A 13134-nucleotide genomic window follows, 5' to 3' on the forward strand; every position below is an offset into this window, starting at 1 on the left:
TGACTGTGCAGGAAATGGCCCTCTCTGTGTCAGCACTTGCTCCCAGAAACAATACCAACCAGTTCTGGGTGGCAGATTACGTCACGGCTGCTGAACCAATAAAGTGTGCAGGGAATTTTTGAGCAACCAAATAGAGGCAGATGGAGCATAAAGAATAACCAAAGGCAAATGACCAGTCCATCTAAAATGGAGCACATTAAACATCTGTGTGGTTACAGTTTTTTTTTTTTTTTTTTTTAACCGCACGTTTTATTCCTTTTCTGCAAAGTTGTTCTTCACACACAATTGCACATAACATAGTAACAATACTATAACCGGGGAGTTTCCCCCCAGTGCAACCACTGTCTACTATTTAGTGGCTGCAGGATTAGTGCCTTGCTCAAGAGCTGTAGTGAAGAACAGCAAGAATGTTTTGCTCAGTATTTGTTTACAGCACTAACAAATATTTGCAGGCAACGTATTTAATTTTGTAAGGTAGGTATATTACTAGGTATCCTTAATGTGCATCAATCAATCAATCACTATCACATTTTAGTGTTTTTTTTTAGTTTTACTTTGCCCAGTAAAGCACTTGTGTACAAAATGGCTGAAAATCGAGTCAGTCATGATGCCATAGCACTTGTGCCTCTTTGTATCAAATATTAGTATTTTTGAAATTGCACCATAATCTAGTTTAGCCTGGTGGTGGGCTGATATTTGGGTACCAGCACAGCTATACTGAACGTTCAAAAAAAAAAAAAAAAAAAAAAAACTGTTCTCCCACCACAAATTTACTTCTTGTTTATAATCCTTTCTGTTCAATACTGCTGAGGCAGATGGAGGATGAATGCACAGAAGACAACAAACACACTGGAGATGAACTAGAGATAAACAACGGCAGCAGTGACATTACAAACACAGAAAACACCTACATGGAGTCTGATTCCATCAATTATAAGAGTTTGATTGAGATTTAATTCAAAGCTGGGGTTTAATTGCTAATATCAGAGCATAATTAAGCTGATAAATCATGACTGATCTTATTGAATTAAGGATTGAAATAGCGGAGAACCTGCAAATTGTCTATGTCAGCTAAATAAGTGTTCTTAATTGGTCTACATGTTTGCTTCAGATACTAATGAAACTGAACAAATTTCATCCCCAAAAAGTGTTGTGAAATAAAAGTCTTCATATACTGTAGTTTATTCAGTACTTTAGCTGTGCGTCTTGTTCAACTCGGAAATTCATCTCGAACGCGAAATCTCAAACGTCTTTCTCTACATGACTGAAATGGAGACTTATATGTCTTCCTTGAGGCTTAATTTATACAGTATTTTGTAAAAAATAGTGATTGAAGGATATAGTTTAGACAGTGATGAGGATGGAGAGTTGATCTCCGTTTGAGGGAGAAATAAGGACAAAGAGAGGAGGTTGTGAAAGACTGAGAGACAGCAAATAATGCTAGCAAAACAAAGTGCACACAAGCACCAGCATGAGCACTTGGATAGGTCCTAATATCTCCCTATGCAATTCCCCCTCACTCACACACACTCCTGTGCACACACATACTCACACAGACACTCTCTCGCTCTCTCTCTCTCTCTCTCAGACTGCATCTGCCGGAGCTAGTGGCTGTAGTTAAATTGAAATATTTCCCGGCGTGTGTCAGAAGCATGCAGAATGGTAATTATGACAGATCTGATTAGGCGGGCCGAGTCGGGCGGCTCCGGGCTGCAGGTGCGACCTTGTGCATTCCTGCGTGTGTAAATAAAATTAATTACAAGCGTAGGGGGCGCGCAGCGCGTGACATCAGCGCGCACAGGGGGGACTCCCACGGGGGGCACCCTAATGGAATATTTTCCCCGAGTCTAATAATACAGTTGGTATTGACTTGAGGTAATTAGGGGGATCATTAAAGCGCTTTTCCCGGCGTATTTGCCTGCCTGATCAGATTAGCGAGAATGGGCCTCAGAACAAGCCCTGTGTGGTCTGTCAGGAGAAGTGGAGACAGTGGGAGAGGTTTAGCTAGCTAACGTTTGTAGGAAGGAAGGAGCTAGGAAATACTGTGCTTGTCACTGGGATGAGGGTAGCATTCACTAACAAGCTAGCAAAGTGTAAGAAGCACTAGTAAGGTTAGGCATGTGGCGAGTAGGTTAAGCACTGATTAGGTCTTCATTGAAAGAGAGCTAGTGAACTATTAGAGAGGGGCTGGTTGAAACATGCCCACCATTGAGAAACATTTGTCATATATTTATGCATTAGAGGTGATGACGAAGAGACAGTTCGGATTCAGGAGGGGCAGGTTACTAGTTCTGACTGCAGGGTAGGAGGTAGGCGAGGAGGAGGGAATGAGTTGCGCAATTGGAGACAGATGGGGTGAGAGGTGGCATGTAAGGCGTAAGTGAGAGAGATGGCAGGGGAGACACAAAGTGCTCTGGGCATGCTCAGTGAGACCCCGTGCTCCTGCTAAGAGGAGGAGGGTTCGATGAAGCAGGCAGTGAAGAGAAAACAAGCTGGTGGGAATTCCACTGTCCATTAAACAATAAGAGAAAGGCTCATTTCAGAGGGAGGGGAAGACTTACCGTTTGCAAGATAATTCATTCGCTAAATTAATTATTCAGACAGCTGGGTCTCCAGTTCAAGAAATTGTGTCTTTAATAATAGAGAGGATCTGGCCTAGCCTGTTTCCCATGGCAACCTAATAACCAAGCAGGCACAGGAGATAAATAAATAAATCAATTAATAAACAGTCATGGCCCTTTTAGATCCCTAGGGGTTGTGATATGCTTGCTCTGATCTGCCTAATTTGAGGGAGAGAGAAGTATGGAGAACTGTGAGTCCACAAACAAAAGATTAAGACATCTCGATGCCGGCCCTGCCACAGCATACAAAGTAAAACTTAAGAGAAGCGGTCCAAAATTTCCACTGTGCTGTTCCAAAACATAGCCCCCAGCTATAACCACAAACCATGTCTCAGTTCTTGATATTATAAAACTATCTGATAACATCTTTACTAAATCAGTTTTAGGATGTCATTTTAATGCCATTTGTACAACTCTTCATGCAAAACACGACTTCTAACGTACTGACCCCCCAGTGGCTCCTCGGTAACAGACAATCTAGAAACAGACACCCAAAAGGTCAGCCATCTGCCCCTCTTGTTAAGCAGCCATTGGATGGAGCAGAGTGATAGAAGTGGTGTGTGTGTGTATGTGTGTGTGTGTGTGTTATGTCTGAGTGTTGCTGGTCTGGTCTGGTTGGGTGGGTCAAATATCTGAGATTAAAGCTAAAAAAAGCGTTCGAGCTGCTATAAAACATGTACGACCACTAAACGGATTCCACCCGTAACAGGAAATTAGTCATTTTCGAAACATGAAGGAAGCAGTTCCAGTTATTCTGTCACCCTCCCTTCCTACTCATATCAGTGTCCCCACCCGCCACCACCCACCTCCACCCACTCCCCCACCTCTCCAGACCAACGAGGCACTCACTCCCCCCCCCCCCCCCCCCCCCCCCCCCACCACCACCACTACCACCACCACCACCGCCGCCTCCCTACCCTCCACTCCAGGGAATGCCGTGCCAGGCGGGTGCAGGGTGACAGATGGCATACACCAACCTCCCCCCCCCCCGCCTCCCCTCGCTCTCCTCTCTCCCCCCTACTGCACCAGGCCCCCCCTCCCCCACCTCCCCTCCTCTCCCCTGCCCGGCCCCCCTGGTGGCGCAGCGGCGGACCAGATCAGTGCCATTCTGTCTCATTAGAGCCTGGCTAATTAGCGTAGCCTCTTCCAGGGGAGAATGAGCAAGTGAGAGAGAGAGACAGAGAGAAGGCGGTGGCGGAGGGAGGGCGGCGTTGGTGGCGGTGACTGTGTTCTGTACTCTACTGGTCATTGAGGAGTCGGAGGGCTTTGAGCCCCGCGGTGCGCAGGGCTCCCAGGGTGCTTGTTTTATGACAGCAGGGACTCTGATTTCATCCGTTGTGCAATTTCTCTCAGGAAGTATCGGGGATGTTTGGACATAAAAGTCGTGTCAGAGTAATGCCCCCGACCCGCTCCACCCCACCCTCGGCTAACCTCCCATTGCTCGACAGAACATTAGCCGCCCCCTCTGCCAGGCTGGCCAACACAGCAAGCCTCCCCTGTTAACGTGAATGAAAACAAAGCATGGTCGCTTGCTAGATAGCGCTCTAGCCCTACTGAGCCAGTTAATAATGTTGACATCAACTCCAGGCTATCCAGATCATAGCTCGCACCTCTGCCGGCTAAAATGAAATGGGCCGTTGACTAATACTAGCTACTTCTGGCAGTGTCATCACTGGATTTGAACCAGTAGCGCGCAGTTGTTTTTCTCCAAGTCTGACATCTCCTGAAGCTAAATGAAGATGGAGCGTTCTTGGAGCACTCAGTCAGTTTGTACCATAGAGGAATGGATCATGAATAACACTTCTGATTTTTATCAAGGAGTAAATGTAATATCTTTACATCAGAATGGCTGCAAGGATAACTTAAAAATAGGTATTCCCAGACTTAAAGTGAATGGTGAGCATTAATCTGATAAAGTAATGTGGCTTGGGTGAGATTCACTGCTCTATAGTTACTACTCTGAATATGTGGTAGTAAAAGAGTGATTGAAATGCAACATTGAATATGTGAAAGGGGTGGGGGTGGGGGTGGGGGGGACAGTTAAGGGCTGGCAGAGGCCTGCTGTGGTTACGAGCCCTAAGAGAGGACAGGATGGCAGCGTTCCAGGAACCCCCCCAACGCACATACACATCAACAGACACAAACACACACATTCAAGTACACAAACATCAGTGCCCACATTCAAATGTGCCTGCACATAAACCCATGTTTAAAATACAGAAAAAGCACACTCACACACATACACAGCTATATACAGTATATACACACACCTAAGCACACACTCGGTGAAGCATGCCAATCAGTACACTTCTGTTTACTGCTTTCCTACCCAGGGGATCACTGCTGGCTGTGACCTCCCTAAACTCCCTTTTTTCTATCTACTCTTAGATCTCCACCATTCTGCTCCTTCCCTTCTCAGCTGTATTATCTGTTTCTCTCTGAATGAGGCAAATACGCTATACGCAAATGCTCCACACACACACACACACACTCAGAAATACTTCATAGTGCACCCACACACATTTGGTACCGATAACAACGGATCCCGGTCACCTGATCCTGTGCCTGCGTAAAAGCATGCCAGGAAATCCTAAACTGAGCTGAAGAGGCAGAGGTTGAACTGCACACAAATCTGACAGGACAGTGCCAGCCTCAGTGATGAGGCCTCCTCCCCATCCTCCCCCTACAATTATTTCCCTGGACCCCATATGGGCATCCTGCCAGTCCAGCCCATCCTCCATCCTCATCACCAACCACATTCAGGCTACACTCCCAACCTCAGAACCCACCCAAGGCTTGGATAGTGGTTATTTTTCTGCCTGCAAGGCTCCAAACCTCTCTACCTAACCTTTTATAACAAATTTAACATTTTATTTGCAAATATACATTTTGCTACTCTTCCTTCATTTAAATTATAATCAGCTCATGAACAATTTACGGTGACCTACCCAACACCCAATATCCCCCTCCCCAAAAAAAAATCCTTCCCTTGTAGAAAAACCAATATTTATCTGGTTCCAGCAGTGGAACAACAACATTTTTGGGGAGTAAATAGAGCTAAGTATCTAACTTGAGCAGCAATATCTAGCATGGCTTCACAGGAGGAGAAAACAAACAACCTTCAGAAAGTGGTACAGCTTCCCCACATGTGGTTTCTTCTTTTCTGTTGGGAGCATGTGCGAACAGGAGCCAATATTCAAGAAACATTTTTTTTTTCTGTCTACTTCTAAAATAAAAAACAATGAAATTTCAGGTATTTTAAAACCAGATATCCTAAAACCAGGATCACCTCAACTATCGAAGACTAGTTATACCATTCAAGAAATTTTATGGATAGTATTTACGGAAACTGCTGATATCTAGGAGTGTTATTTTTATTACTGATTAAAATGCTCATCATTTTCTCTACTAATCCATTATTTAATTTGTTGATAAAATGTCTATTACAATTTCCCAGAGCCCAAGGTGACTATTCAAAATGCTCTTTTTGTTTTGACAGTCCAAAAAGCCAAATATATCCAATGATGATATAAAACAGAGAAGCTGAAAGCAGGCTGTTTCTCTTGCTGTTTAATTTTCTGCCAATAAACTAATCAATTAATTGACTAATCGAGTCATCCAAGGAAAAGACTTCACATTTCCACCCACATTGTTGGACTAACATGAATTCTGGGAAGTAAAAATCAAAACACTATAGAATCGTCCGTCGACGGCATCAAACAAGAAGATTCAAATAAGGAAAATTATGGATTTAACAAGATTTTTTTGGGTGAACCGCAACTGAAAACTGTGTCCTGTTTTCTGATTTTCAGGGTTCAGGGGTCCTGATGGGGAGGAGCAGCCGCTGGCCTGGTGGCGCTGGTAGCGGTGGCAATGCCGGCTGGGTAGTAAGGGGGGAGACCAGCTGCCCGGGGAGCGCCCATTACGAGATGGAGCCAGAGATAAGTGCTCTCCCAGGCCCCCTTTCACAGGCATAATTAGCACACTTCTTATCTGCTGCTCAATTCACATTCACACCCGCCTGCCATGAATGGAACGTGAAAGAGAGGCAGAAATCGGGGGGAAAGAGAGAGGTAGAGGGGCAAGACAGAGAGATGGGAGGGGAGGTGGAGAAGGCACGGTGGAAAACCTGTTCCCAGACAAACCATCATTTGAGAAGAGAGAGACATGTGCGAGTTAATGCTGCGACCGCCTCGCTCTCCCTTTCTCTTTTTCCATCCTCCCAAGGAGTCTTTGAACTCCTTAACAAAAACAGTGGTTTGTGCATCAAACTGCAATTTGGTAAAACAAAGCTATCTGAGGGTATAATCATCCTAATCAGCAAGAAAAAAATAAAGCCTTTGCAGATATTTCTAGATTATTCCGCCCTTGGTGATCTATTTCTCCCCCCATCTTTTTCATCAAGCACAATTGTGGAAATCTTCCCAACTCTGCCTCCGACAGACACGTGAAAACCTTTAATAATAACTCCTTAGTGCCACATTTTTAAATTGCTTTATTAAGGAGTTAAACTGGTGGTGTGTCTTCTCTTTTTTTTTCTCCCCTGTTTCCAACACACACAAGCTTGTATTGTGTGAGCGCCCTGCTCTCTCTCTCGAAGATAACAGGGGCCCCTTCGTCTTACTGAGCGAAGCTAATATAAACAAGTTTGTTTGGTATTGAAACACTGTCGACTGCTAAACTCCCAACCCACAATAAAGAAGACATATGTCATTATGTCGATAAATCATTGCGCTGATGCAATGACGCGCTGACACACAATACATTTCTACTTCTTTACTTTTAACTTTATGAATATGAGCATTTAGTATCGACTGTGATAAAATCTTATATTCTGGCAAACACAATCACTTCAAAAAGCAGTTCAAACATTACGTGAGCGTGTGAGGATACTGTCTTTGTACGGACTAATGTGCCAAATGCTCCGCTGGTCAAGGTTTGGTTTATTTGGAAACCAACAAGTCTGTCACAAAGCTAAAGGATCTTGATTTTTTCTTCCTTGGATCTTTGCAAAACATCCACCAGCCACGTGAGTGTGCGTGTTGGACATTTGAAAGTTAAAAGTTTGGATTTTTGGCACATCAATACTGCTGAAGATTTCCACATACTAGATATTTTCTTGTATTATGAACAAAAGGCCATGATTTGCAACTTTTCTCTGAATATTCATAAATATTGAGTTTCAATGGTGAAAAAAGAAGGAATGCTGAAGCAGAGTATTTTCTTAGCCAGTTTTTCAAAAAGCTGATGTGTGTCTCTCACCACTCACTAAGTATTGAGTTGTTTAGGGTGTATTTGGGTACCTGGCTCTTAGAGGCTGCAACCTTAGCGAACAGGGCCTGGGAAACCTTGGCCCTCTTCATCTCCTGCTGGATCTCATCGTAGATGGTGGAGTTGATGTTGAGTATGCAGCTCTCTGTCTTGCCATTCCACTCGCTGGGCAGAGGCGACGGTTTCACCTGGTGGAAATAACGACGACAAAGAAAATCAAGAAAATCCTACACAAAATCCCTCACATGTTCCATATAAAACTAATACTTTGTCAGATATTGAATTCTTGATTGTATCTCATGCAGATTGAGCCACTTTACATGAGGATTTCAGCATTATCAGTTATGTGTGACTGTACTGTACACGTTTTGTAACTGAGCAACAATATTTCCAGACTTTCTGACACCAAATTCAGCAAGCTTTTTGAATATGATAAAATTGTGTTTTTACTATATATATCTTTGACTATATTTCAAACCAAAACTGAACAAAAAGAGAACATTAACCTCACACTTGAAAGATAAATTAACATGTTGCTCTTTTACTGTTTCCTGCTTTACAAAACACGTAAATACTGAAATATCAATGAACTGCATGCAAGCTCCGGTGTGTGAATCGTCTACGAGAACGTGTTTGTTCAAATTGGTGGTGCTGGGTGAGAGGTGAAGGGGGGGTGGAGTTGTTTGCTCACAGGGGAAATGCCCACGGGGATTCGGGGATTCCAGTCCTCGGGCCTTACGCTGTTACAGTCTTCCCTCCGGGGCTACAGTATCGGGAACACAACACAACCATATTTGTTCAGGCTCACATGAGGAAAAAATAAAAGGGAATTTGGCTGAACACAAGCATGCGAGCACACTCATTCATGCATATATCTCACACACACACACACACACACATACACATACATATACTGAACACCCACACACAGCACCACCGTTACTCAAAAACACTTAGAAGTGTTGTACGAAATGTTATTATTCTTATGTCAAGCTGATGATTAAAAAATAAATGCAAGTCAAGTGAAATCAAATCATCTTCATTCAGCGGCTTGTTGGATCTTGACAAAAATCCTTTGACAAGGTAACAAGTATCCTAATAAAAGCATTACCCAAGAACCATTAGCATATGAATCATTCCATACGAGTCCTTTTGAAAGGAGACATCCACGGGGTTGGGTATGAGTACAAGCGCATGGCATTCAAATAAACCATAATAACACCAACAGCTAGTAACTCGCGATACAGCCTGTGATAAAATATAGATATATATTCAAGTATTTGTCTAGACGCCTCACATGAGCCCCTGTGTGTTAAAAAAAAACAATCACATAATCCTCAAATTTGTGGTGAAAATGGAATGTCGGAGCGTCGCCGGGCCTTTCATCCTGTTTTATGACAGCTCGGGCTTTTCAGTCTGAGTGGTAGGTTACCATGTCAAGCTAATTGTTAAGGCTGGGATGTGCACTAACTGGCTTTGGGGGGGGGGAGGTTGAGCCGACCCATCAACACACGTGAGAGAAACATACCTCTGCATCTGTTTTTATGAGGCCTATAAAAAACCCTCCTCTGTCTCTGGCTCAATTGCCACCCTGGCTGATTTATGTGCTTAAATTCACACTGCATTGCTCCATAGGAGAGGCTGGCAGATGGCCAGGTGTATGAGTGTACGAACGTGTGTGTGTGTGTTTGTGTGTTCGTGGACGTGCGTGTGAGAATTGCCTTGTGTCGGAACAGGTCTATATGATGAATGTCGATGGGTTTTAGTCATACAGGTGAAGTATATTAGGCCTCGAGATATACTACTGATGTGCGAACAGCATTCTTGATGTGAAAATAAAAAAAACCACAAACCAGAAGCTTTTGCATGCAGCTTTGGATCATGTTTGAAATGGTTACAGATATAAATCATGTAGTAGTCATTGTGTTCATAGTTTATCTTGCAAACCTATTTCTGTTGTGTTATGCGTCTATATACCTCCATAAGATGGTTTCAGATATGCTAAAAGTCCCTTGGTATATTCATTCTGCAAGCAAGTGGATTAGTAATGTCTATTTCACCCGCCGCGACTGTTGAAAACCAAAAAGTTATACTTCCAAACCTCCGTCTCTGCTTCTAGGGAACACATTAGAATATTAACAGTTGGTTTTTTAGCTAAACAAAAATGACTTTTTCTTTCTTTCTTCTTTTTTTTTACCTAAATATTCTCTTGGGGAAAGGGCCACTCTTTCACTTTCAATCTCTGTCCTGAACTGACACAGTCTCTGATTGTAAACGTGAGCTGTGAACTGCAAAGTGGCCCTGCTTTAAGTTCAGCACCACCGCTTCAGAATGACACTCTTTTCTTTTTAGTTTTGTAAGGACGGCGACTGAGATCACGCTGAGCAATTTAAGGGGAAGGCTCCATTTTGGAGATGGGTGGGCCTGTGCTTGTGTCTTTCTTTGCTCCTCGCCGAAATAAAAGTCCCATCTTCACCGAAGACAGGACAGAGGAAGCCTTTGTTAGCCCCTCTCACCTCCTAGATGCAGCTGACCGCACTTCAAATGGGCTTAAGTGGTAGAGCGTTGCCACATACCTTTCAAATGAGAGACACCGATTTGCGGCAAGGGTAGAAAAGTTGTGCTGTGGCACTCAGTGATTTTGAATGAGAGACCGACTAAAAGACGAAGGATGTTTGATCTTTCACAGAGCTTGTCATCACTGAGTGAGCTTTATTTTAAAAATGGGAGGGCTGTTAATGCTGTCTAATGCATGGTAAAAGGTCAAAATTAGCACAAAAAATTATCCATCATTTTGTGCACCATTCTCACCTGTGTGGTGAGGGCGGGGATGATGTAGAACTCATTTACATGCACGGAGAATGTAGAGTATGTTCTCTAATGTGAACATTGACGGAAGGAATCAGCTTTTACTCATTACACGTGTTTCCAGACAGGTTACAGCCTGATACAATGGAGCGGAATGTGAGGTGTGTAGCAAAACAATGTGCTAGGGTGGTGCTTGTATGCATACTCGCTGTCGTCACATGTAAACACAGAGCGCGCTAATGAGAGCAGTGCATGAGTGTGTCTTTCTTTGCACGGTATAAAGTGTAGATACACACTTTTTACACTGAAAGGTGCAAACAGGAATGACCTTTTTACACGTGTCTGGATCAAATCTCCTCACGTCACTACAGAGACAGACAGTAAATCACCTCCATACCTGTTCTCAACACTGACTGTACAAATACCAATAATATCTTGAAATGGTCAGACAGTTCACAGGAATGAATCCCTTCACACACATTGTTTTCTCTTTGCTGTAATTTTTATGACTGCTGCACTTTTTATCGATCCAAGAGAAAGAGTTTTCAATTTTGCTCTCTTTTAAGCCATTGGGGAACTTCAAATAACAATTCGTTTTGTTTCATTATATTCTAATTTGGTTCAGAGAGATGTGTCGGTTACACAAACATTTCTCAGAAGCAGAGTCGCTCGAAATTATCTCTGCCTTCAATCCTCAATGGCGGAGCATTGGCCCAGGAATACAAGGTTGTGCATTAGAGGAACTTGCAGAAGTGGTTTATTTAGCAGTACTGTGACAAAAAAAAAAATGTGTTTGGAATCTAGTAAGCTGACTGGATTCTTGTTATCCAGAACTGGATTTGGCTAAGCAAGTACTTTTTGTTGAACCAAGTACTGATACTCTTCATCAGTGGTTCCCAAACTGGTTATCACAAAATCCCACAGCACATCTGGACTTGCCTCATAGCACACCGGTGTGATGTGGGATTTCATAAATTATTATTGCAATATACAACTATACAAAAAGTTATGAATGACTTTAATTTAGTATTACTACCTTGTACACAAGCATTTCCCAATACAGAGGCAAATTCTGTACCCTAAAAAAAAAGTTTTCTAAAAACTTTCTGTCAAACCAAACTCTAGTTTTTCGCTGGATGGTGGGAATGATTAGTGTGTGACACATCAAAGGCCCTGATTGACAGCCAGTGTGAAGGAGGATAACAAGGGGGAAAGTCCTGTCCCATCTTTATGAGCTTCGAGAAGAGCTTTTGGAATTTTCAAGTGAACACGCTGTCCCACATAAGGACAAGCTTGCGGATGAGAAGCGGTGCGCCAAGCTGGCTTACCTTGCAGACATATTTTGGCATCTCAACGAGTTAAACGCCAAGCTTCAGGGCAGGAATGAAAACATTCTATCATCCACAGACAAGATTCGGGGGTTTATGGGCAAGCTTATCCTGTGGCACGAGGTTTTGGAACAGGGCTCCATGGACATGTTCCCACTGGCATCAGCGGTGCCACAGGCAGCCAGAGAGCGCGCTGTATTTGCCGAACACCTTCAGACATTAAAAGAGAGGTTTGAGCGCTATTTTCCACGTGTGGCCAACATCGAGGACTATGACTGGATCCGAGACCCATTCAATCAGGGATCCTCAACAGAAAAGCTCAGAGAGGAATGCGCAGAGCTCCGTATGGACCGCACAATTAAACTCAAATTTAGTGAGCTGCCACCGGATCACTTTTGGTTGGCTTCTGCATCAGAGTACCCAACCATCTCCCGCCACGCTATTGAGCAACTTCTTCTTTTCCCCACTATGTACCTGTGTGAGTTGGCATTCTCTACTCTGGTTTACAAGACGAGTAACAGGAGGTCACGCCTCTCTGTTGAATAGGACTTGCGAGTGGCCTTCTCCTCAGTACAACCAAGGATTCAAAAAAAAATCTGTGAGCACCGACAGGCACGTATCTCACGAGCTTGTAAGTAGGCAACAAATATTTACAATAACAAATGTTTTAATGCTGATTCATATTTAAGTTACATTTACAATTTCTGACTAAAGATTTTCTTTTCAACTCGATGTCAGCTGCATTGATACTGCGTTTGTATTCACTTTTTGCATGCCAATTATTTCATTGTCAATCTCTTTTTTCTTCACAATGTTAGACTCAGTTTTTTTTTTTTCAACTCAATGCATACTCTGTTGCTATGTATCTTTCCCTCTTTTCAGTTTCATTACCTCATTTTTAATTTTGTGACCTGTCTGGTTTAAATGTGTGTGTTGCTGCTTTGCTGTAATTTTACAAAGTTTCAAATGAATTCTTGAATTATTTTTAATAAAAATTTCATGAGTAATATAGTTGCTTGTCAAATTTTATTTGGAATGATAAGAGTAATAAAGCGTTATAGAGATTATTTTGCTCGATGAATGAATACAAGCGTGCCTTGAGATTT

At 42.9% G+C, this 13134-nt stretch overlaps 1 protein-coding gene across 6 annotated transcripts in view; it reads right to left on the reverse strand.

Annotated features, from left to right (window-relative positions):
* LOC122987805 (DNA-binding protein SATB1) overlaps positions 1–13134 on the reverse strand; it is a 67413-nt gene that overhangs the window by 15489 nt on the left and 38790 nt on the right. For 4 of the 6 annotated variants that reach the window (XM_044359834.1, XM_044359836.1, XM_044359837.1 and 1 more), the window contains 2 exons: positions 8584–8655; positions 7925–8080 (listed from right to left, as the gene is read on the reverse strand). In XM_044359834.1, coding sequence (XP_044215769.1) covers positions 7925–8080; positions 8584–8655 — 228 coding nt within the window. The remainder of the gene's footprint in view (positions 1–7924; positions 8081–8583; positions 8656–13134) is intronic. The other 2 variants (XM_044359838.1, XM_044359835.1) reach the window with 1 other exon arrangement.

The sequence above is a fragment of the Thunnus albacares genome, chromosome 8 (assembly GCF_914725855.1).
Source record: "Thunnus albacares chromosome 8, fThuAlb1.1, whole genome shotgun sequence".
Classification (NCBI taxonomy): domain Eukaryota; kingdom Metazoa; phylum Chordata; class Actinopteri; order Scombriformes; family Scombridae; genus Thunnus; species Thunnus albacares.